The 23650-nt window shown below is 53.8% G+C and overlaps 1 protein-coding gene across 5 annotated transcripts in view; it reads left to right on the top strand.

Annotated features, from left to right (window-relative positions):
* Nucleotides 1-21848, top strand: part of GRID2IP (Grid2 interacting protein) — a 47809-nt gene extending 25961 nt beyond the window's left edge. For 3 of the 5 annotated variants that reach the window (XM_064153447.1, XM_064153448.1, XM_064153445.1), the window contains 17 exons: nt 359-453; nt 1896-2079; nt 4334-4488; nt 6710-6811; nt 7105-7202; nt 7650-7767; nt 8802-9127; nt 9948-10361; nt 11584-11671; nt 12858-12935; nt 13624-13820; nt 14615-14770; nt 15461-15547; nt 16633-16762; nt 17737-17855; nt 18615-18779; nt 19847-21848. In XM_064153447.1, coding sequence (XP_064009517.1) covers nt 359-453; nt 1896-2079; nt 4334-4488; nt 6710-6811; nt 7105-7202; nt 7650-7767; nt 8802-9127; nt 9948-10361; nt 11584-11671; nt 12858-12935; nt 13624-13820; nt 14615-14770; nt 15461-15547; nt 16633-16762; nt 17737-17855; nt 18615-18779; nt 19847-19918 — 2584 coding nt within the window. In that variant the 3' untranslated portion in view covers nt 19919-21848. Of the gene's footprint in view, nt 1-358; nt 454-1895; nt 2080-4333; nt 4489-6709; nt 6812-7104; nt 7203-7649; nt 7768-8801; nt 9128-9947; nt 10362-11583; nt 11672-12845; nt 12936-13623; nt 13821-14614; nt 14771-15460; nt 15548-16632; nt 16763-17736; nt 17856-18614; nt 18780-19846 lie in introns of all 5 variants that reach the window. The other 2 variants (XM_064153446.1, XM_064153444.1) reach the window with 1 other exon arrangement.
* The last annotated feature ends 1802 nt before the right edge of the window (nt 21849-23650 follow it).

The raw sequence follows: 23650 nt of genomic DNA, 5'->3' as shown, positions 1-23650 counted from the left end.
GATTCCCTTTCAGCCTCCTCTTCTCCAGGCTAAACAGCCCCAGCTCTCTCAGCCTCTTCTTGGAGGAGATGGCCTAGTCCCCTCACTGTCCCAGTGGCCCTGTGCTGGGCTCCCTCCAGTAGTTCTTTGTCCTCCTTGAGCTGGGGTGCCCAGAACCAGATACAGTCCACCCTTGGGGTTGCTCTTCTCTGTGCAGTACAGACAAAACCAAGCAAGGAGTGGGAGTCCAGGGCATCACCACAGGGTCCAACATGACCTGGCTCTGAGCAGCAGGAGGAGGCTTTTGTGAAGCTAAACAGAGGGCAGTGCAAACTCCCTGCTGCTACAGCTCTGACCTGGGCTCTCCTGTGCCCCACAGGAACTGCTCCCATGACAAGGTGGTGTCGATGCTGCAGGGCAGTGGGGCCATGCCCACCTTGGTGGTGGAAGAGGGGATCGTCAACTTCTCCAATGGTAAGAGCGTGGAGAAGAGAGGGTGTGGAGCAGGGCAGCCCCCCAGGCTGGCTCCCCAGTTGCCCATGCAGGGGGGAATAGTCACATTCCATGGGCTCAGCAGGTTTAATGCTGCCCAGAGGGGTGCTCCTCCCACCCGGGCATGCTACTGTCTGCCTTCTGGGACCAGGCTTCACCCGGGCACGCTGCTGACTGCCGTCTGGGACCAGGCTTAATCTGAAGCTTGGCTGCTCTCCAGAAGGATTCATCCTACTGTATGATTGTCCTTGACAGCCCTTGCCAATGTCCTTTATGTGCAGTCTGTGCCGTGTACTTGACCAAGGTAATCCAACCCTGTGCCTTGGTGGTGGCTGTGCGAATCCCACCGCTGTGTGTGGCCTGTGTGCTCTTCACAACAACTGCTGCTATGAATAATTTAGTTTGCTGCTGCTGAGGGAGCCAGAGGGAAAAGAAGGTGTCTGGGACAATGCTGGTGGCTGTAAGGGTGATAGCAGCCACGGGGTAGGACCGCAGCTGCTGTGGTTCCAGAGGTGTGCAAAGGCAGGAGCACTGATGTGTTATCGGGGTCCTGCTGCACAGGGCTGGGAACCGGGGACTGGCTCTTCCCTCCAGAGCAGCAATGGACTCTGCAGAGCTTCACCTTAGGAGCTCTGTGGTAGCAACTTGTTTGCATGGGCACTGGGAACAAAATTGAGCACCTCAGTGCCTCCCAGTACGGAGCCAGTGGCATTTGAGCTGCTCCACTGCCCCTGCAAAATCCCAGAAAAAGATGGAATTTTGCTCCCACTGCCATGGCAGTATTCCTACATGGACAAGAGCATCCTGCAGCCTTGGCTGGCTTCCTTCTCCCAGCCATGTGTGTTGTCCTGTGCTCACTGCAGAGGTGGCACAGGGCCCAGTGCAGATGAGGGTGACAAAACTCGTGACCTTCCATGCCTCAGATCACTCACAGGTAACCCCTGGCTGATGCTGCTTTTGAAGCTGAAGATTATCATGAAGTGTCCTGAAATCTGAGCAGAGGCTTTAGAGAGCCAGAGCAGGAAAATTATCCACATGTGACCCCAGAAAGTGTGGCAGCAGCATTATTGAAGAGACAGATCCCAGGGAGCGTCCCAGCCAAAGCACCCCTGCTCATCTCCAGCAGGTCCACAGACCTACTGGAAGAGTCAGGAGTTCCAGAGCAGCTGGTCCAGAGTGTGAGAGGGAAGGCAGGGGTGGTCACAGCTCCAGAGGAGCCATTTCACCTTGCCACTGTGCCCCTGGTTGTCCCGAGGTAACAATGCCTGTAGCAGCACACCGGGACCTGCATTTCTATGGAGCCCCTCATCGTGTGGGTGCAGCTGTCCCCAGGACCCATCCCTGGTTTGGGGACAAGCCTTTTTACCCTTGGCTACAACCCTTTGCTGTTGAAGTCTCTTTTTCTTTCTACCTGCACCTTGCAGACTCTGACTCTGCTGACTCCCCGAGCAGCTCCTCCGCCCTCACCTCCCTGCAGTGGGTGGCAGAGATACTCCCCTCTAGCATCAAGATCCAAGGAAGGACCTTCACCCAGCAGCTGGAGCACCTGCTGACCCCCCCAGAGCGTTACACCATCTGCAAAGCACTGGAAGGCTTCTTCCAACATCGGTAACTCATTGGCAGCTCCATTCCTCTCATGCTGGCACTGGCCTGGTGGCAATGCCCACGTCAGAGTCGGTCTCCAAGGTGGATCTGTGAGGACATTGGCACTGAGCTCTGGTTTCCCTAGCTTTGCCCAAGGACAGGGCAGACCATTTGGCTTTTGAAGTGGATTTGGTCACCCCTTAACCCCTCAAAAAGTGACCTTGGTCCCCAGTGGTGTGGGCTCTCTTGCTGCCTGGCTGTGCCAAATAGCCACAGATCCTGTTCTGCCTCCTTCAGTGAATCTCACCACATTTTCCTCTTGGCCTCCTCACTCTTCCCAGCATCTTGGCTGCAGCAGTCCCTTGGTGGCAGCATGGGACAGACAGAACCCTCATCCTGCAATGGAGAGCATCAACTCTACCCTGCTGTAAAGGTCAACACTGAGCCTCTGGCAGGCTCCAGACTTTGCTTTCTGCCCTTGATCTTTAACCTTCCTATGCCACGGTGAATGTGCCATTCCTCTGGCTGTTGGGAGATCCTGGAGATCCTTGTTGCATCTTTCCACTGCTGAAACAACCAAGCCAGGCTGCCCCATTGCTGCTCAGGCTCCCAGGCCCTACATGGGCTGTGGATGCACCAGCCAGGGCCAGGCAGTCACTTGCTGGTGTAAAGACCAAAGGATCAGAGGATCCAAACCCTCGGTTTGAGATGGACCTGCAGAAAAGCCCTCAGTGTTGAGGTTACTGATGGCAAGAGAGAACAGAAACTACCAAGCACAAAGCCATGAAGTTACCTTTGGGCACCGTGGCTCAGGCCAAAGGCTTCACCAGCCCACAGCATCCACCCTCCTGCCCTTGGAGAGGCTGGGTGCTGCTGGACCCGTGGGTGCCAGGGGAAGCACAGCTGTATAAACTCCCTCAGCACCATCTGAGTGAAAAATCCTGAGGTGCAGCCATCACTAACACTGCCCTGGTAAAGCAGAAATCACTGAAGTCCTTGCTCTGTGCTCTCCTGAGCCTGCTCTTCTCCTAGGCCTTCCCTAGTTGGGCATTTTCAGCTCGAGGAATGACAGCTGGGGGAGCAGAACTGGGCCCTGGCATCTGCAACCAGGAAATGCAGACCTGATCCTTTTATAGTAGAATCATTGAACTATCTTGGTTGGGAGAGACTTGTAAGATCATCAAGTCCACCCATTAACCCAGCACTGCCAGGTCACCACCAAGCTGCGTCCCTCAGCACAACATCTTCAAGCTTTTGAAGCCCCTCCAGGGATGGGGACTCCATGGGCCCTGGGCAGATTCTTCCAGGGCTTGACAACCCTTCTGCTTGCTCCTCTAGAACACTTGACCTTTTCTGAATAGGCTTCTGACAGCCAAGAGCCACGTCCAGCTCCACAGAAAAGGCAAACTAGCCAAAACCCAGAAGAAACCTAGCAAGTGGTTTCTGGCAGGCTCTAGGTAGCTCCAATTGCTTCTCGTCTTTGAGAACACCCCCAAGACACATCACTAATGAAGTCCTTGCAGCATCTGAACCTCCTCATTTTTCAGCTCCCCCTTGTATATCCCATCCCTGCCCCTCGGGAGGCAGCAATGTTCTGCCACCTTTAGGGACCTTCATGAGATGCTCTTACTCTTACCTCCATAACAGTTGCAGTGAGCTTCGATGCATCCTCTCTGCCTCAGTTTCTCAGCACAAAAGCAGCCTGGCCTTGGTCTCAAAACATGGTAGATCAATTTGCTTTCCTGCCCCATGGCCAACTAGGTGGTTTCATGATACTCACAACAGCCTTCTTCCTCCACACTACTTTATCCTCCTTGCTGAGTTGAGCACTCAGTCCTGCAATCCTTGACAGCACTTCCACCATCCCTACACATCACTGAGCCAAGATCAAGCCTTCAGCCCAACCGCCCTCTCCCTGAGCTTCCTTATCTGCTGGTGGCCAAAATTCAGGTCTTTCCAGACTTTCTTTTTGCTCCCTGGTGCTCCCCTACTCCTCTGACTCCCCACATGCCCTGGCTGACTCGGGAACCAGCAGGTTTGCAGGTGCTGCTGGCACCCAGGGGGTTACTCTCTCCACTAGCACAAAGCTTCCCAGCTCCATTTCCCCAGGGACTCCCTCCCTCACTGGCAGCTCAGCATCTCCACATCGAGATAATCTCTTCATACCCAAATAACCCAGAGGCAAAACCAGCACCAAGACCCATGCTGAGGGACACGGTGTGGTGGGGCTGTGCCTGAGGGACGTGCTGACTGCCCAGGCCTCTCTCCTGTCCTGCAGGAACATTGACACTCTGATCGTGGACGTGTACCCAGTGCTGGACACACCAGCCAAGCAAGTCATTTGGCAGTTTATCTACCAGCTGCTGACCTATGAAGAGCAGGAGCACTGCCAGCAAAAGATTGCCAGGTTTCTTGGTTACAAGTCTTTGGCAGGTGAGAGGAAAGCCACCGTGCTCCAACATGGACACATCATGTCCCATCAGGACCCTGGGAGCAGGCTGGGATGGAGATAGTGCAGCCAGCTCTGCCTGGCTCCTGCCCACGCCCTGCCAGCACAGGAACTAGAGCAGCACGGAGGAGTTTCCAGCTCCTGGTGCTGATGAGGTTGATCTGTAAGTGTCAGGGGTGAGGTTACCTTCTCTGCACCAAGGAGCTGTGTTTTGGAAGGAATCTGCACAGAGGGGAGAGATGCCACCTGAGAGGTTGTCTCTGGGAGCAAAGGCTTTTGGAAGCTGCCTGAGTTGTCAAGAGGTTAGGAAGTCCTGAAAGGAAACCCCTGATTTAAGGGCAATGTTCAGAGCAGAGAGACAGAATAAGTGGTGAAGATGGTGTCCCTTGGGATGTCTCCAGTGGTGTCTCTCAGGAAGGCACCAGTGGTGTCCCTCAGAATGTCTCCAGTGTTGTTCCTTGGGATGTCTCTAGTAGTGTCCCTCGAAAAGTCTCCAGTGCTGTTCTTTGGGATATCTCCAGTAGTGTCCCTCAGGATGTTTCCAGTGGTGTCCTTTGGGAATGTCTGCAGCAGTCAGATGTACACAGGTATCCAGGGTTAAATGAGGTGGGATCATGGCTCCTCCAGCAGCATCATGTCTGCCTAGGAGTGCTGCTCCTCCAAAAAGACTTGGAAGGCAGTTGGTGATCATTCTCCTTCCTGGTCCTCTTCTCATCATCCCTGGGGCTGTGGCAACACAGAGCCCAGCCGTGGTTTGCTGGGGATTTTGGGCTTTGCAGTCAGGCAGCAGAAGAGTGAGGGGCAACTGGAGTGAAGTGTCTTCATCTTTGAGTTGGGTTTCTCTTTTTCTTTGTCTGTTCTAAGCTGTTTAAATTGTGCTGATGTCAGGAACAAATTCTCTACTGGGAGGTTGGTGAGACCCTGGCCCAGGTTGCCCAGAGAGGTGGGAGATGCCTCATTCCTGGAATCATTCCAGGTCACACTGTTTGGGGCTCTGAGCAACCTACTCCAGTTGCACATGTCCCTGCTGACTGCAGGGAGGTTGGACTGGATGGGCTTTAAAGGTCTCTTCCCACCCAAACCAGTCTGGGATTCTACATTTTAGACTCAGTGTAGAGATGTTGATTGAAGAGAGGCTTTTGGAGGATCAGTTACTTCAGCACAACTTTTCCCTTACAAGGAGAAACAGCTTCAAATTCTGGGGCAAATCCTCTCTGCTGTGCACAGAACCCTTCTGAGTTGGTTTGTGTGTGCAGAGTCATGGCCCAACCTACCTAACACATTGTGTCTTCTGAAGAACTGAGCCTCCAAAACTGGTTTATAAACTCTAGAAGACCTCAGAGGGAATGAAGATGCTGCAGTTTGCAGCTGGGTTTCAGGAATACAAAGCAGATGTCTCCAGGCCCTGGCAGAGAAGGAAAACATGGGAGTGAATCTCCCAGGACCAGGTTGTTCAGGGTGTTGTCCCAGGTCACAGGCTGGTCCCTGGCTCCTTTCAGCCTCTCTGGTGAAAGGAGCAGTCTCTGGCTATGTGAAGGTCTGGTTGTTCTGGTGCATGATGTGTGTGTCTGTGTGTTGAAGGGCAATGGCCAGAGATCTCTGAATTTGGGTTAGTTCCTCACCTGGGCTTCTTCCAAACTCAGTGGTGATCTCTGATGTTTGTGTGTCCTGGGCTGTCCAAGCATCAGGCTGTTGGGCACCATGAAGGCTGATGCTCTGCTGTCTTCATCCTGCTGTAAGCCTGGACATGAGGTTGCACTGAACTGCTCATGGACCATTCCATCAGATAATTTGGTTCTTCCAGGTAGCAGTTCAGTGCTGGTCCCACTCTCATCTTGTCCCTTGAAGGCAAGAAGGGGTCAGCTGGATCATGCTGGACCAGCCTAGCCCAGGGTTGGAGTTTCATGTGCACAATGAGCTGGTGGATGTCAGTCCTGCTGGAAAAGGCAGTTGCATGTCCCATCCTTGGGCACACATCCCCTCACCGTGTGCTGGTGGGAACATTTATAGCCTGCTCCGCTCCTGGAGCACCCTCCAGGAGTGAGGCCACCCTCACAAGGGTTAGCATGAGGTCATGGCCGAGTGCAGGGCTCAGAGAGCAGCTGCAAGTCCCACAGGCCTCAGGAGCCCCGTGGAGAGGAACACAGGAGCTGTGGGGTCCAGCAGACAAGGGCCATGCCTTACAGAGGTTGTCTTCTGCTGCAGCTGAGCCAGAAGCAGAGGATCGCTACCGCAGCTCCGTTCGAGGGACCTCCCTGTGCCGGGGCAGCCTCCGAACCCCCCACCCCGAGGAAGGGGGAGCAGCAGGTAGGTGGTTGGGGCTGTTCTCCTTGGACTGAGGGGTGCAAAACTGAACCTAATGTTCAAGATGTGGCCTCAGCAGTGCCCAGTACAGGGGGACATTCCCTGTTTCCCAGGCAGCTACATGCATGGGGCTATTGGGATCCCTCCTGGTGCTTTGCTGTGTGCCTGGCTAAAGCACAGCTTTGGTCTCCTCAGGAGACAGGGGACACCAAGATGGGTCAGGACCACCAAAAGCCCTGGGCAGCAGGGGTAGAAGGAGAGGTTCCTGACTGGTGTGTCTCTTCCTTCCCTGGCAGGCCAGAGTGACACCGTGGAGGTCCCTGTTCGCTTGATCCCTGGAGAGAGACAGGCTGGTGATGGCACATCCCTCCCAGAGACACCTAACCCCAAAATGGTGAGTTCCTGTGGGGCTGGGAACTCCTCTGGGAAGAGCTTTGCTGGTGTGTGCAGGACTGTTGTGTTCACAGGGAGGCTCAGCAGCTTGAGTCCTTCCATTTTAATGCAAGAAAGCAGAAAAAAGGGATCAGGGGAAGGATGTGTCTGCACCTAAGTACCTGCTGGGGCTGGTAACATCCTCAGGTGCTTGTCTCAGAGCTGGGCAATCAGTCCTCTTGGATAAGGCTGGTGACTGTCAGGGTCTTTCTCTGAGTGAGAAGATCCTGGGGAGCTTTAGAGGAGGCAGAGTTGCCTTGGGGTGGAGCCCTCCTTTATAGAACAAGAGTCTGGAAGCTGATGGGTCTGAGGTGGCTTTGCTGTCCTCAGGGCATGTCAGGTCTCTGGTGGCTCCCCAAGTCCTGTCTCAATGTGGACATGGGCAGCAGCTCTTTGCTCTCCTTTTCAGATGTCAGCTGTCTATGCTGAGCTGGAGAACCGCCTGATTGGCAGCTTTGCTGGCAAGATGGGCAATGCTGTCCTGACCAGAGCATCACCTCCTGCCCAAGAGCTGGCACATGCTGCAGGTACTTCCCATGGCATGAGAGAGGCAGGGTTGGGGGGTGTCAGGTGGTGGTGGGTGGTGTTGGCCAGGCAGGTGGAGGAGAAGACATCATCTCTTAGTGCCATTTTATAACAAAGTGGAGCTAGTGCCACTTGTGAGCCTAGGGACAGCTCCTGCAAAGTGGCATCTGCAGGATGGCAGTGGGATGTGTGGGATGATGAATCTCATGGGATGCCCAAGACGTCTTTGCTCTTCACAGGCTGCACCATCATCTTATGTCACATCCTGGCCTGTCTCAGGAATGATGTGGGCAGCAGGACCAGGGTGGGGATCTTACACTGGGCACTGGTGTGGCCACATCCTCACATCCAGTGTTCCGTTTTGGCCCCCAGACTTGAAAAAGGACATTTGAGGGTTTTGTACATGTCCAGAGAAGGGAACAAAGCTGGGGAAGGGTCTGGAGAACAGGGCTGGTGAGGAGCAGCTGAGGAACCCGGAGTTGTTTAGCCTGGAGAAAAGGAGGCTGAGGGGAGACCTTCTGGCTCTCTATAACTCCCTGAAAGGAGGTTGAAGTGGGAGCTGATCTCTTCTTCCTAGTATTAGGTAACAGCACAAGAGGAAATGGCCTCAATATGTACCAGGAGAGGTTGAGATTGGATTTTAGGAGAACTTTACTCACCAAAAGGGTCACTGGACCAGGCTGTGAATCCTGTTGGATTTTAAAAGACACTTGGAAGGGGATCTTAGGGACATGATCTAACAGCTGCGTTCAGGGACATCTTAGAATCATAGATGATTTGGGTTGGAAAGGATCTTAAAGATCATCTGGTTCCACCCTCCCCCACCATAGGAAGGGACATCTTCCACTAGACCAGGTTGCTGAAGGTCTTGATGTTAGTTTTTGGTTGGACTCCATGATCTAAAGGTCTTTTCCAAGCAGGCTGTTCTATGGCTCCGTGACCCAGTGCTGTGCTGGGGCTCACCACACCCCATAGCTTGGGGCTGCGGGGACCAACCAATGCAGGACACCCTCCCAGCCAAGCTGTGTCCCCGCAGGTGCTCGCAAGGCAGGGATGGGTCTGCCATGGCCGAGCGAGGCGCTGGGCTCCCAGCAGTGCTACTACCGACTGCACAGCAGCGTGGCCTCCCCATGCAGCACCGAGTCCAACCCCTACGTCAGCCTGGACAGCAGCCCGGCCCCGTCCCCCAAGCACCGCAACTACTCCCTCAGCCCTCTGAGCAGGAGGAAGAAGCTCTTCACCTTCTCCAGGCCACCCCGCAGCCGCGACACCGACCGCTTTCTGGATGCCCTCAGCGAGCAGCTGGGACACCGAGTCACCATCGTGGATGATTTCCTCACCCCTGAGAACGACTACGAGGAGGTGAGCTTGGTGCAGGGTCTTCGTGTGCCATGGCTGTGGGACCATCACCCATCGTGCAGCCTGCACCTCTGGGCACATGCCCTGGAGCTCTGTGGGTGGTGGAGGGAGATGGCAGCTGCCTGGCTGGGGATCCAGAGTGCTGTGGCCAGTTCTGGGCAAGTTCAAGAGGGACAAAGGATCTGCTGGAGGGTGTCCAACAGAAGCTATGAGCATGATCACAGAATCATAGAATGTCAGGGGCTGGAAGGGACCTCAAAAGATCATCAAGTCCAAACCCCTGCCTGAGCAGGATCACCTACACCAGATCACACAGGAACACAGCCAGGTGGGGACAGGAACATCTGTGTGGTGAGGAAAGGCTGAGAGACCTGGAGATGCTCAGCCTGGGGAAGAGCAGCCTGGGAGGGGATCTTGTGAATGTTCACAAGTATCTGAGGGATGGGTGTCAAGGAGAAGGGGGCAGGCTCTTTTCAACGGTGTCCTGTGATAGGACAAGGGACAATGGGCACGAACTGGAACCCAGGAGTTCCCCTGCAACGTGAGGAAATACTTCTTTGGTGTGAGGGTGCTGGAGGCCTGGAGCAGGCTGCCCAGGGAGGTTGTGGAGTCTCCTTCTCTGGAGACTTTCAAGACTCACCTGAATGCATTCCTGTGTGGACTATAGTGACCCTGCCTCAGCAGGGGGGTTGGACTGGATGATCTCCAGACGTCCCTTCCAACCTGCACTGTTCTATGATTCTATCATGCTGTGTTTCTGTGACTTAAGACCCCCCTGGGGTCTTAAGTGGCATCTTCATCCTCTCCTCTGTCCCTCACCTAGATGAGTTTCCACGATGACCAGGGCAGCTATGTCACCAACGACGTCAGCAGCAGCGAGTACATCAGCAGCAGCGACGAGGGCAGCTCCCTCACCTACTCCACGCTCTCAGACCACATCCCCCCTCCGCCACTCAGCCCCCCACCTCCGCCACCCCCCCTGCAGTTCCACGACCCCCAGACTGTCCCCAGCAAGGTGGAAGCCACCAAGGCCAGCACATCACCTGCCCCTAAATCCCTTGTGGGCCACCTGCACCCCATCCCACCCCCCCCACCTCCACCCCCCCCACCCCCAGTACCCTGTGCCCCACCGCTGCACCGGGGGCTGCTGCACCGCCGCAGCGAGTCCAACCACATGAGCGTCAAGAGGCTGCGGTGGGAGCAGGTGGAGAACTCAGAAGGGACCATCTGGGGACAGGTATGGCCTTGGCAGCAGAGTGGCGGGCAAGGGACCAACGTGTGGTGCGGGGAGGGATTCCCTATTCCCTGTGCCTAGGCTGCACAGCATCCAAGGGCACTGCTCCTGATCCTGCCCAGAGCTCTCCCCTCCCTGGAGCACTGTGTTCTGACCTCTCGATGGGCCACCAACTGAACACCTTGTCCAAGGGAGTGAGCTCTGGAGATGCCATGATGCAGAAAGCTTCAGGTTTCTTTTCATCCTTTTAACTGGACCAAAAGCGGAGGGGTGAGAAGAGGCTGTGGAAAGCAGCTGAGAGGCAAGGTTTGGCTGCAGCGTGCTGAGGAGCATTGGCTCTCCTGCTCTTTGAGGGCTGACATGGACAGCAGCTGCCTCCAGGCATATTCTGCAGCTGCAGGAGGTTTTGTCAGTGGGAAGCCAGGAGAAAGGTTGAAAGTAGAGTGATAGGGAGAGCACCAAGACAGGGGAGGACAACAGAGGGGGAAAGCAGAGGTGAGGAGTGGGACAAAGATGTGATAATCCCTTGGCATTATGGACCTGGAGTGTTACAGAGTTCCAGGTGGTTTCCAGTCCCTGCAGGGAGAAGCTGGAGTCTAACTTCCAGCTTCTGTGTCTCTCATGGTGAGGACTGTGTGTTGTCATCCCATACTTTCCATGTCTCAAGCAACCAGAGAAGAGCTGTGTGGCCATCCTCCAGTCCTATAGACACCCACCATGCAGAAGGCATTTGAAATCCTGCAGGTCCCTCTCCTGAGAACAAGAAGCTTCTTCTTGGTGATTATTTTACATGCAAAACCTTCTCCAAGTTTCTGGAATTCCCACTTTGTCTCTCACTGAAGCCACATGGCCAAGTAGCAGGTGAAGAGCAGCAGTGCTCTGCAGGCTTTCAGCTGAAACAGAAGCTAAATGGATCCATGAGGCAGCTGTGGGTTGTGATAAAATGGGGTGAAAGCTTCAGGTTTCTTCCTCCTGGGTCCCACTGGATGGGCCCAGGCACTTGTGTTGGAGCTACCTCCAGAGAGGTGAATGGTTCACCAGGCTCTGGTTTCTGCACAGGGTTCATGATGGCAGTCTCCAGTTACAGGGCAGTGCTAGTGACCTGTCCTGGTTTCTTCTGGGGACACCAAGCTTAGTGTGGGGTGGAGGAAAGGTGGATCAGTGCAGGTGGGCAGTGTTAGGCTGTCCTCTGTGCTACAGCTTCTGTCTCTTTCTCTTCCTGCAGCTTGGGGAAGACTCAGATTATGACAAGCTGAGCGATATGGTCAAATACCTTGACCTGGAGCTGCACTTTGGGACACAGAAGCCTACAAGTAAGTATCTGAGCCCTAAAGCAAGGTCCTGGTATTAGCCACAGACTCAGGCACTGGGAGGAGCTGGGGCTTGGTGGGCAGCAAAGCAACGCCTGGTCTAGCATCACCTGTGGCACAGACCTCATTCATCCTGGGGATTTGTGGCTGGTGGCACAGCAGATCATTAAGGTGGAGAACATCTCACTTCCTTAATCTTTTTGGCTGATGTTTGCTGTCTTCACACCACATCCCAATCAAGCAGGGCAGTGAAACTCAGCTGGAGGCTTTCACTGCCTGCTGTGCTGCTTCCCAGCCTTCATAGCACCAGCCTGGCCATCCCCACCCCACTGAGAGCACTGGTGTGTGCCAGCACCACTGCCCAGTGCCAGCACTGACAGTCAGCTGGGCTGTTGGCATGCGTGGACACCACCTTGTGCTGCAGTGGCTATAATGGCTGCAGGTTCAGGGATGCAGCTATGTTACTTGGAGAACTCAGCCCTGAAAAAGCCATCAGAGCATTTCTCAATCCATGGAGAGCATCACAGGCAACATTTTTCTTTATACATAAAGTTAGTTCCCTCAGAACCTAGGCATGGGGTCTGTAGCTTCCTGCCAGTGCTACCTCCCCGGTCGCTCTTGAGTGGGGGTCTCCTGCAGACACACCAACTGGGATCTTCCATCCAACAGGGTTACTGGGTGCTGCAAACCCAGAGTAAGGGTCCAGGCTTGGGGTGCTGAGTTGGCTTGAGTTGGAAGAGACCTTAAAGATCACCTAGTTCCAGCCCTGCTGCTATGGGCAGTGTCAATGGAGGCAGGGTCACCTCCCACTAGACAAAGTTGCTCAAGGTCCCATCCAACCTGCCCCTGAATACCTGCAGGGAGGTCCCAGATACAGCTAGAACTGGCAGTGGAATGGGATGAAGTGGGATTCTCCTTAAGGGCTATCTTTTTTAGGGGGACAAATGGAGATTTTCTGTGTCTTCACCTGTTGTTTTACCTTTTTCAGCTCCAAGTGAGTCCTCCACTGAGGAGATCTTTGAATCGCAGAATTCAAGGACTCCTGGAGCCATTGCTGTGTGCAAAGCATCACTTCTCCTCCTCTCACTCATGGTTGCACTGTTTTCAGGACAGATTTTTTTCTTTTCCTCCACTGGAGCCAGCTGAGCCTGTCCTTACCCATGATTAAATCTTTCAGTTTCTCTTCCAGAGCCAACTGTCATGCCTGAAAACTTTAAAAAGAAAGATGTGGTTGAGATTTTGTCCCACAAAAAGGCCTACAACACATGTAAGTAAATGCCAGGGTGAACCTACCTCCCAAACGGGCCCAGAGGTGGGACCAGGGATGTAGAGAGCTGGAAAGGTAAAAGCAAGAAGGCTACATGAGCATGATCCCATGAGCATGATCCCTGCATAGCTCTGCTGCTCTGAGCTGTTCCTGCAGCCCAGAGACCCTCCAGGAGGGGGGAAAGGGGAAGGCTCTACAGAAGAGATGGAGATGGGATGTGACTCATTGGCCTGGGGAGGGAGAGGGACAGTCTGCATGGCCCTGCTGGTGAAGAATCAGTGCTACTTCTGGTAGGAAGGATGGTGGGAGGGCTTGGTGAGACCCTCTGAGGCCCTGGTCTTCTGGCTGTGAAGGCTGTGAGAGAGGAGGTGGCGCTGGGGTGGATTCCAGTGCAGCCCAGGCTGGTGCATTGGTGATGTACAAGATGCATTAGCCTGGGGCCTCTGCAGGACCCAAGTGATTCCTCAAGGTCCCCATGCAGCCTGTGCAAGGATTTGAGGAGCAGAAAGCCCTCCCTATCTCCAGGGCCAAGTGTGAGCCAGTGTGGGCACACAGAGAAGTCCACATCACTCTCACACTGTGGAGAGACTGAGCTTCTCCTCCTGGCCCCATCCTGCCAGGCAGCACAGCCACCCCCCAGGGTCCTGTCCCCATCCCCTCCCAAGTGACACACCTGCCTTGTCCTCAGCCATCCTGATAGCCCACCTGAAGCTGTCGCACATGGAGCTGCGCCAGATCCTGATGACAATGGAGACAGATCGCCTGGAGCCTTCCCACATCAAGCAGCTCCTGCTCTACGCCCCGGACGGGGAGGAGGTGCAGCGCTTCCAGAGCTACAAGGAGAACCCCAGCAAGCTGAGTGAGCCCGACCAGTTTGTGCTGCAGGTACCCCTGGGCAGGGACATGCTCCAAGAGGAAAGAGATTCACAGATCCACAGAATGGTTTGGGTTGGAAGGGACCTTGCAGATTATCCAGTTCCAACTTCTCTGCCGTAGGCAGGGACACCTTCCACTAGAGCAGTTTGCTCAAGGCCTCGTACAACCTGGCCTTGGACACCTTCAGGAAGGAGGCATCCACAGCTTCCCTTGGCAACCTGTTCCAGTGCCTCACCACTTTCACTGGCAGGAATTTCTTCCTAATCTCCAGCCTAAATCTCCCTTCTTGCAGCTCTGAGCCATTGCCCCTCATCCTGTTACTACAAACCTTGTAAAAAGTCCCTCTCCAAATCTCCTGTAGGCCCTTTCAGCCACTGGAAGGCTAATCCAAGGTGTCTCCCTGGAGAAGCCTTCTCCATACTGAACAACCCCAGCTCCCTCAGCCTGTCCCCATAGTGGAGATGCTCCAGCCTTCTGACCATCTTGAGATCTCCATGTGCAGTGTCCCTGGAATGTCCTGCTGCAAGCAAGCTGGAGGGGAGAACACACAGCAAGAGGAAGCAGCCAGTGGGAGACTGATCTGTACATTGCTGTGGAATGGGGAGAGCTGGGGGCATTGGTCATAGGGACTGATGGACAGTGCTGCTCAGGCTGAGTGATGCTCCAGCAGCTGCTTCATGGTGTCCTCTCACTCACAGATCCATAATGTCTTCATGTACAGGGAGAAACACCAGGGAAAGCGCCTTCTAGGAGGGGTTTTGGCTCATGGGGACAGTAGGAGTGTATCCCTCTTTTGTTCTCAGATGTTGTCAGTCCCAGAGTACAAGATCCGCCTGCGCAGCCTTCACTTTAAGACCACCCTGCAGGAGAAGACAGAGGAGATCAAGGCCAGCTACGAGTGCATCTGCAAGGCTTCTCTGGAGCTGAAAAGCAGCAAGAAGCTGGCTAAGATCCTGGAGGTCAGAAGAGTCCTTCCTTCTGCTAACAGCCACCGGGGGTCCTCAGTGTCCACGGGAGAACCTACAAGGGATCAGCAGCTTGAAGGAAGCTCACAGAGAGCTGAATGTAGCTCCAGCACCATAGCTGTGCCCTGGGACTCCCCTGTGGGGATCATGGTATGGGGAGGATGCAGGAGAGCAGATGGCAGATGGCCACACACCCACCCACAGCACAGGCGGGGCTGCAGGAGCCAGAAAGTCACCCAGGAACACAGCAGAGCCCACTGAAGTTCTCCTTTGGCTGTGGTGGGGCTGGAGGATGAGCAGAATAAGGTTTTATTAGGGCTGCTCTGAGCAGCAGAAGTGACCTGGCACTAAAAGTACAAGAATCACAAAATGCCCTCAAAGGTCATCTAGCCCAACCCCCACAGTCAGCAGGGACATCTCCAAATAGAGCTAGAGCAGGTTGCTCAGGGCCAAAACAAGTTTGACCTTGAATGTGTCCAGGGATGGGGCCTCCACCACCTCTCTGGGCAACCAGTTCCACTATTTCCAACAAGGGCATTCTCCCAGCATCCTGTAGACAGAAGGAAGGTTCTGTCCCACCTGTTGGTAGGTCTCAGTGACCCAAAAGCAGGTACAAAAGAAGATGGGAGATGGGACAATGTAAGGCTGGAGGTCACTGACTACCACTGGGGCTTCTCTTTGCAGTTTGTGCTGGCAATGGGAAACTACCTGAACAATGGGCAGCCTAAGACCAGCAAAACAACTGGCTTCAAAATCAACTTCCTCACCGAGGTAAGACACAGCACACTTGGTCCTGTGCAGGGGACACCAATGGCAGCAGCTCCAAGGGCTTGGACCACCATGCCTGTCCTCACACAAGGCTCCTTGTGCAGCAGCTCCCAGACCAGGGACCAGTGAGAGGGAAAGGATCGAGGTGCAGAGTTGACTTCAGAGTAGCTCTGACCATAGTCTGGTGCTTCAGTGTGCTGGGACCTGAGTCCCAGTCCTTCTGGCCATGGGGTGGGAGAAAATGAAAGTCTTTTATCCCACATGGATCATTGTGGGACTCCTGAGGGGAGGGGAACAGTGGTGCAGCAGGTCAAGGGAGGTTCCTCTCCCCCTCTACTCAGGTTGGTGATGTGGGACCACATCACCAACCTGATAAAGAGAAGGCTGAGAGGGGATCTTATTGATGTTTACAAATATGTGAAGGGTGGGGGCCAAGAAGCTGGGGCCAGGCCCTTTTCAGTGGTGCCTGTGATATGACAAAGGACAATGGATGCAAATTGGAACCCAGGAAGTTCCACCTCAACATGAGGAAAGCCTTCTTCACTGTGAGAGTGCTGGAGCCCTGGAGCAGGCTGCCCAGAGAGGCACTGAGTCTCCTTCTGTAGAGACTTTCAAGACCCACTTGGATGCGTTCCTGTGTGACCTGCTTTAGGTGATCCTGCTTTGGCAGGGGGATAGGACTGGATGATCTTCAGAGGTCCCTTCCAACACCTACCATTCTGTGTTTCTATGACAGCCTTGTAAAGGAATCATGGAATCACAGAATTGGTTTGCTTGGAGAAGACCTCTAAGATGATTGAATCCAACCACTGACCCAACACCACCAAGCCATTAAACCACATCCTGAGGTACCTATCCTAAGGGATGGAGACATTCCTTAGCATTTCAGTGCTGCAGACATGGGCCTAAGGTGTTGTGTGAACATTAATTAACCCATTTAATCATTGATCCAAATGGGAATCACCACACACATGACTGCAGGGTGAGCCAAGTAGGACAGAGGAGCCCTGGGTGTTAGGGTGCTTGGTGAACCCTGCTCTGCATAGGAATCTCCTGAACTTCTACCTTCTTCTTAACTTTTGCCCTAGCTGAACACAACCAAGACAGTTGATGGGAAATCCACCTTCCTGCACATCCTTGCCAAATCACTTAGCCAACATTTCCCAGAGCTCCTGGGCTTTGCCAAGGATCTTCCCACAGTGCCGCTTGCTGCCAAAGGTAAAGGAACAAAAGCACCTGCAAGCTTCATTGCTCCTGTTGGTGGTTTTGTGGGGTCTCCTCCCATGTGGTTTTGTGAGGTCCAGAATCAGTCATGTTGACAGGAGATGGCCCAAATGAGTGAGGAATGGTCCTGAGTGAGAGGATGGGGTTAGGAAGGCATAACCTTAGTGACAGGGGAGGTCCCATCGGTCCCACACCACCACGCGTGGAAGTGCTTGGAAAAGGCTCTGTCCCTGGCTTGCAGAAGTGGTTCTGGACTGTTCTGGACTGTTCTGGACTGCCCAGCTCAAGAAGGACAGGGAGCTACTGGAGTTAGTCCAATGGAGAGCCATGAGGATAGTTAAGGGACTGGAGCACCTCTCTTGTGAGGAAAGGCTGAGAGCCCTGAAGCTGTTGACCCTGGAGAAGAGCAGCCTGAGAGGGAATCTCATCAATGCCCAGCAAGGGTGGGGTGCAAGAGGATGGGGCCAGACTCTGCTCAGTGGTGCCCAGTGACAGGACAAGGAGCAATGGGCACAAATCCAGAGCTTTTGTTTGAAGTCAAGGAGAAAATTTTTCCTGTGAGGGTGCTGGAACCCTGGAGCAGGCTGCCCAGAGAGGTTCTGGAGTCATCTCCTCTGGAGAGATTCCCAACCCAATAGGCCATTGTAATCCTGGTCAAGCTGCTGGTGGGTGCCCCCTGTATCCATGACCACCTTTTTGCTGCTGAGTCCTGCATGAACATGGCATGTTCCAGGCACCCTTTGAGGTTCTTGGCATCTCTTGGCCCAAGCACCCAGCAACAGCTGCTGGCAATCTGATGGAGGTCAGCAGGAAGGTCTAGTTGACCACCACACCTTGGACAAGATGGACAGGCTGGGCAGAGCCCTGCAGCCAGCCAGCCTGAACCACCCTGGCCCATGCCCATGTCTTGCTGCAAGAAGCAGCCAGAGCTGTCTCCTGATGCTGTTGACTCCTCTCTTCTCTTGCAGTGAACCAGAGGATGCTGACTGCTGACCTGAAGGACCTGCACACCACTGTCAGTGACATACAGATGGCCTGTCACAGCATGCCAGCCACTGCAGAGGACAGATTTGCAATCGTCATGACTGTATCCTTCTGTAAAGGGGTCAAACCCCAGCATGACCTCCTGCCCCCCACAGCACCAGCCCATCGGCTTTGTGCCTCCCTGGTAAGCAGCAGAGCTGTGGCTGGTGGCAACAAAGGACCATCTCAGCACTTGGTGAGAGGGTGGTGGAAACCTCCACTCTCCACTCTTAGCCAGCAGGGGAAACAGCTTTTGTGGTGGCCACCAGCTCTGCATATTAGAAACATGGTGCCACAGGGCCAGAAAGCTTCCCAAGATCCTTCCTTCCCTTGTGAACAGGGAGTCTCCATCTTCAGTGTGGCTACCAGGAGGATGGAGACTCCTCTTTGACAAGGGTCCCATGGAAAAGACAAGGGGCGATGGGGGCAAGTTAATCCTGGAGAGATTCTGACTGGACTCCAGGAGAAATGTTTCTTCATGAAAACAGCTGGACACTGGAATCATCTCCCAAGGGAAGGGGTGGGTTGCCCTACATTGGACAGTTTGAAGACTCATCTTGACAGGGTGCTGGGCCAGCTCATTTCAACTGCTCTATCACCTAGAAAGTTTGGACCAGGTGATCCTTGGGATCCCTTCCAACCTGGCATTTGGGATTCTATGTTTTCTCTAAGGGAAGTGCTGCTAGGGACAGCGGAGGTCAGCAGGCTCCCTTGGCATATGCAGCAGGTCCTTCCTCAGACCCAAGATGAAACCAGAAGTGATTCTGACCTGTGCCAGCCCCACACTGCAGCCTTTTCTTTTTCCTTAAGCCACTTCCCTTAGTCCTTCCTGGAGAGTGCCCAGCCTGCCATGCGATCCCTGGATGACCTACAGCACAAGGCCATGGAAGAGTTCAGCAAGGTGTTGTCCTTCTTCGGGGAAGACTCCAAGATGACAACTTCTGAAGCTTTCTTTGGCATCTTTGCAGAATTCATGAGCAAGTTTGAGGTGAGCTACACTTCCCAAAGCCACCCAGCCAAGGCTTTCCTGTTGGATGTCACTGAAGAGTTTTACCTGTGAGCTGTGGGAGTCGTGAGGCTGCACCTTGAATCCTGGGTTCAGGTTTGGGACATTGTAGGGCTGAGGCAGGTCCAGAAAAGGGCATCAAAGCTGGTGAAGGGTCTGGAGAACAGGGCTGGTGAGGAACAGCTGAGGGAGTGTGATGGTTTGGGTGTTACCTGACCCCCCCACTTTGGAAATCACCCAGACTAGACTCAGCCAGCTCTGGAAATTGAATGAAGCTTATATTTAGAGCTTAGCACAAGATACAAGCAGATATTTACAGTATATATACAGCTATATACAGAAATGTACAAGGTAAAAGGTAATACAGAAACACAACTCCTCTCCCAGAAACCTGAGTCTCCAGGAGGGGCTCCTAACTGCCCTTCCACCTTCTCCCACCCCTCTCTACCTTACCTCAGACATTGCCTTGTGCCCAAGGAAGACTGGAGGGTCAGCCAGGGGGGGTAGGAAGCAGGTGGATTAATCAGAGAGACAGCAAGTTAGGTTAGAGAGAGAAAAAATGCAGCTCAGAGCCCAGGCAGTGACCAAATGTCTTATCTATATTTACAGTCTTGTTGTTATACCTCTCAGCAAGCCTATGAGTGCAGTAGACATCAGCATTGTTACTCTTGCACAGCCTGTGATCTAATTCTTCTCACCAAAACATTCTAACTAGCTTCAAACTAGCATGGGGAGCTGGAGGTGTTCAGCCTGGAGAAGAGGAGGCTGAGGGGAGACAACCTAACTCTCTACAACTCCCTGGCTGGAGCCAGGTGGATGTTGGTCTCTTATCTCTAGTGCCCTAGAATCATAGAATGGTTTAGGCTGGAAGTGACCTCAAAGATCATCCAGTTCCAACCCCCCACCATAGGCAGGGACACCTCCCACTAGAACAGGTCGCTCAAGGCCTCATTCAACCAAGGGATAGAGCAAGAGGAAATGGTCTGAAGTTGCATGTGGGGAGTTTTAGGTTGGACAGGAGGAACCATTTCTTTGCTCTCTCCCTGCAGCGGGCACTCAGCGATGTGCAGGTCGGCGAGAGCCAGCGCAGCCCCAGGATGACCTCCCCTCTTGCCTGGTGATGGGCCTGGAGCAGCATGAGGTGCAACAGGTTACTGACAACAAAGTGCAATTTGCTCCTGTTGAGTTTGGTTGTAAATATGTTGCTGTCACCTGCCACCACCAACTGAACCATGGACCAAGAGTTTGGGGCAGTTTGGACACCGAAAAGGCACCAGAGGTGACGGTGGATGGATGTAAGGGTGAGGCACAGGGACATACCATGCTGGTCTCAGCCAGAGCTTTTGTAGCATCCTCCATCTCCAGTGTGCCACTGAGTCCAAGATTTCAGACACCTCTGGGTACAACTCCACTCTCTCATGTTTCCAGAACACACACAACTCACACCAGCAGTTGCTGGAGACCTTCCCCTTGTCCCCACAGCGTCGTGGCTGAGCTTTGATCCTGGCCAGAGACTTCCTGTGGAGCCAGAGCAGGTTGGGTGGGGAAGGGGGACAAGGGCTACCACGAGCACCTGCCCACCTGGGACCCTGAGGAGCAATGCTGCTGAGGTCCTCCCAAATCCTTCTCCAAGCCCTTCTGTCCTTGAGTAGCACAGTGGGCCTGAGCTCCACGTCAACACACCTGGAGATCACCAGAGGTGGCCCAGAAGCTTTAATCCCCCACCATTGCTGGCCAGTGACAATGGAAAGCAGTATGACCTTGCAGAATCCTTCTGGCACATCCACATGGTCCCAAGTATGGATCCAGGCTGGTTCTTCTCAGCTGTGCTGGAGAGGAAGGAAAGCTCTGAGTCCTCATCAGCCACCAGCTTTGCTTCAAGGTGTGGTAACTTCCCAAGAGCTTGACACCATCAGCACATGACTCATTTGAACTCACACGGAGACAAATCCCTGAGCATTTTGTTGCCTCCTTGGAAAGTGCAGCTCCTTGGTAGCCTGAAAAGAAGCGGAGTCCTCTGCAGTCCTGAGAACCACCTCCAAAGAGGAGGACAGAGCCCAGTGAGAAATCCCTCCCCTGCCCTACTTGACTCACTCTAGGAGCTGGAGTCCTGAGAGTCCCTCTACTGTCTGACCAGCTGGTCAGGCTGAGCATACCTAGGGAGCTCTCCAAGCCTGCCGCTCCATCTTCCAGCACCATCTGATCTTGACTGAGATGAGTTCATTCCCTCTGAGCTGTCCCCCAGCAAAAAAGGGCTATAGCAGCATCTCCTGGGCAGTGCGTGTACCTGTGGAGGACACCAAGCCCCGAGTGCTTTCAGGCAGCAAACCTTCTGCTGAGGCATTATTCCATGCACAACGCAGCCGTTGCCTTCCAGACCCACCACCCTGCCCCGCAGAAGTGCTCCAGCAAGCCTAGAGTAGGTCACCTTCTCGACCACCTTTCCCCTGTCCATTGCCAGAGCAAGAGCTCTCACTGCAGCTCTGCTCAAGTGTGGACTCACCAAGTGGTGCATTATTCATGGGAGACCTTAGGGCCATCAAACTTTGGGGGTTTCAGTGGTTTTTTAAGCCCTGCTGTAGAAAGTGAAGCCGATTTTCACCGCTGCTCTCCATGGACACGGCTTGAATTGCCAGGTAGGTGCCAGCTCTGTGTTCCCAGAGGTGCAGCCCTGTCCCAGTGGTGAGGACAGGGTGGTGCTCCCTCAGCTCCTCTTCCCATTTTGGATCTTGCAGACATCACTGTCAGTCGATCACTTCTCTTTTCTGAAAAAAAAACCATCTTCAGTACCTAAGCCACCGGAGATCCGTTTGAAAACTCTCACGACAGAGGTGAAACTGCTGTACATAGATTTTGCTACCTGTTGTAACTCTCCAGACTAGCTCCAACTCCAATCCCTTTGGTATTTGTACGTGGATACTTTCAGAGGAGCAGAATTTCTGACCCACGGTGATGCCATCTGACAGTGGGACTGTGGAGATTCACCATTCAGGCTCTACCCGGTGCCTATGTGCTAGTCCTAAAATAAAGCTACTGCCTTCTGCCTCCTGCCTGCATATCCCTCTGTGTTCTGTTCAAAGTCGCTCCATGAACCATTCCATGAGGAATTCTGCATCTGGGATGTCTTCATGCAGCCCCTTGCCCTTACAGGAGAGAGATGCAGGATGTGAGCTTGGTGGGTTTGGGCTGATGTTTGGAGTCTGGAGAACAGATCTTACGAGGAGCAGCTGAAGGAACTGGGGTTGGTTTAGTCTGGAGAAAAGGAGGCTGAGGGGAGGCTGTTCAGTTTGAAAAAGAGGAGGCTGAAGGGAGACCTCATTGCTGTCTACAACCACCTGAAGGGACATTGTGGAGAGGCTGCTGCTGGGCTCTTCTCACAGGTAACTGGAGATAGAACAAGGGGAAATGGCCTCAAGCTGAGACTGGGGAGGTTTAGATTGGACATCAGGAAAAAGTTTTTCATGGAGTGGAATGAGCTGCCCAGGGAGGTGGTGGAGTCACCCACCCTGGATGGGTTCAAGGGTCGTTTGGGTGTAGTGCTTAGGGATATGGTTTAAAAAGTGCATCTTGTAGAGTAAGGTTCTAGGTTGGCCTTGGTGATCCTGAGTGGCTTTGCCAACCTGGGTGTTTCTGTGATTCTGTGACTTCATTGCTCTCTGCAACTCCCTGAAGGCAGGTTGGAGCCAGGTGGGAGTTGGTCTCTTCTCTCAATCAGCAAGAGAAAGAACAAGATAAAATGGCCTGAAGTTGTGCCACTGGAGGTCTAGGTTAGATATTAGGAACACTTTCTTTCCTGCAGGAGTGCCTTGTGGGGAGGTCACTGGGTGACCAGGACCTGCTGGCAGCAGCCATTGTCTTCCTCACACAGCAGGTCAAGCTGTGGCCTTCAGTGTGAACCGCGTTGCCTGGAAGGGCTCAAGGGAAGATTACATCCAGGAGCCTGCTGCAGTTACTGAAGCCTAACGACAGCCTGAACTCAGTGAGGAACGACTCCAGTGGGCTGCGGGCAGAGTTTCTGTCGTGTGGCCTCTGAAAGCCCTCACTGAAGACTGCCCCAGGGTGGCTCTTGACCTGCAGCAGTAGTTGGCCGCTGTGGAGGGCTTGCGACGCACGGAAAGCTTCTGTCACTAGGGGGCGCTGTGCGCACAGGAGACGGAGGAGGCTTTACAGCGCTTGGCCGGTAGAGGGCGGCAGAGTCCGCCGGGAGCAAAATCCCCGTGGATGCTCTCGGATCGCTGGAGGACACAGCCTGCCTGTATCCTTTATCCTACCGACCTTCCTTCTTCCTCCATTGGCTGAGGCACTTGGAATGTGCGAACTTCCCAGCCTGCCTACTAGATGTCTGCCCTGTACGTGCACACCTCCTTGCATCCTGCATCCCGTGTTCATTACAATGAGGCTTTACACCTCCCCGGGTGAAGAAGTTCATATTCACTGGCCTATGAAACATCCACACTATCCCCAAAGTTCAAACGTCCAGGTTGTGCCTGCCTGGTCCCTGCTGCCTTGGAAGGACACTTTGTTGATTCAGGGAAAGACTCCTGTGGAGACATCAGTGACAAGGATGCAGAGAATCTTCGTTAAATCACGTTTCTCAAGCTGGGAACTGCTTGAAAGCCCAGCGCAGAGCCACGAAAATGATGAAGGGAGTGGAACATCTTCTTCACCAGAAGAGACTGAGGGAGCTGGGGATCTCTGGTTTGGAGAGGAGAAGACTGAGGGGTGACCTTGTCAATGTTTACAAATACGTAAAGGACGAGTGGCAAGAGGAGGGAGCCAAGCTCTCGATGATGCCCAGTGACAGGACAAGGGGCAATGGGTGGAAGCTCAGGCATAGGAATTTCCATGGAAAC

The sequence above is a fragment of the Pogoniulus pusillus genome, chromosome 13 (genome assembly GCF_015220805.1).
Source record: "Pogoniulus pusillus isolate bPogPus1 chromosome 13, bPogPus1.pri, whole genome shotgun sequence".
In the NCBI taxonomy this organism is placed as follows: domain Eukaryota; kingdom Metazoa; phylum Chordata; class Aves; order Piciformes; family Lybiidae; genus Pogoniulus; species Pogoniulus pusillus.
Note: the sequence above shows the minus strand (reverse complement) of the source record. Positions and strands in the feature narration are given on the sequence as shown.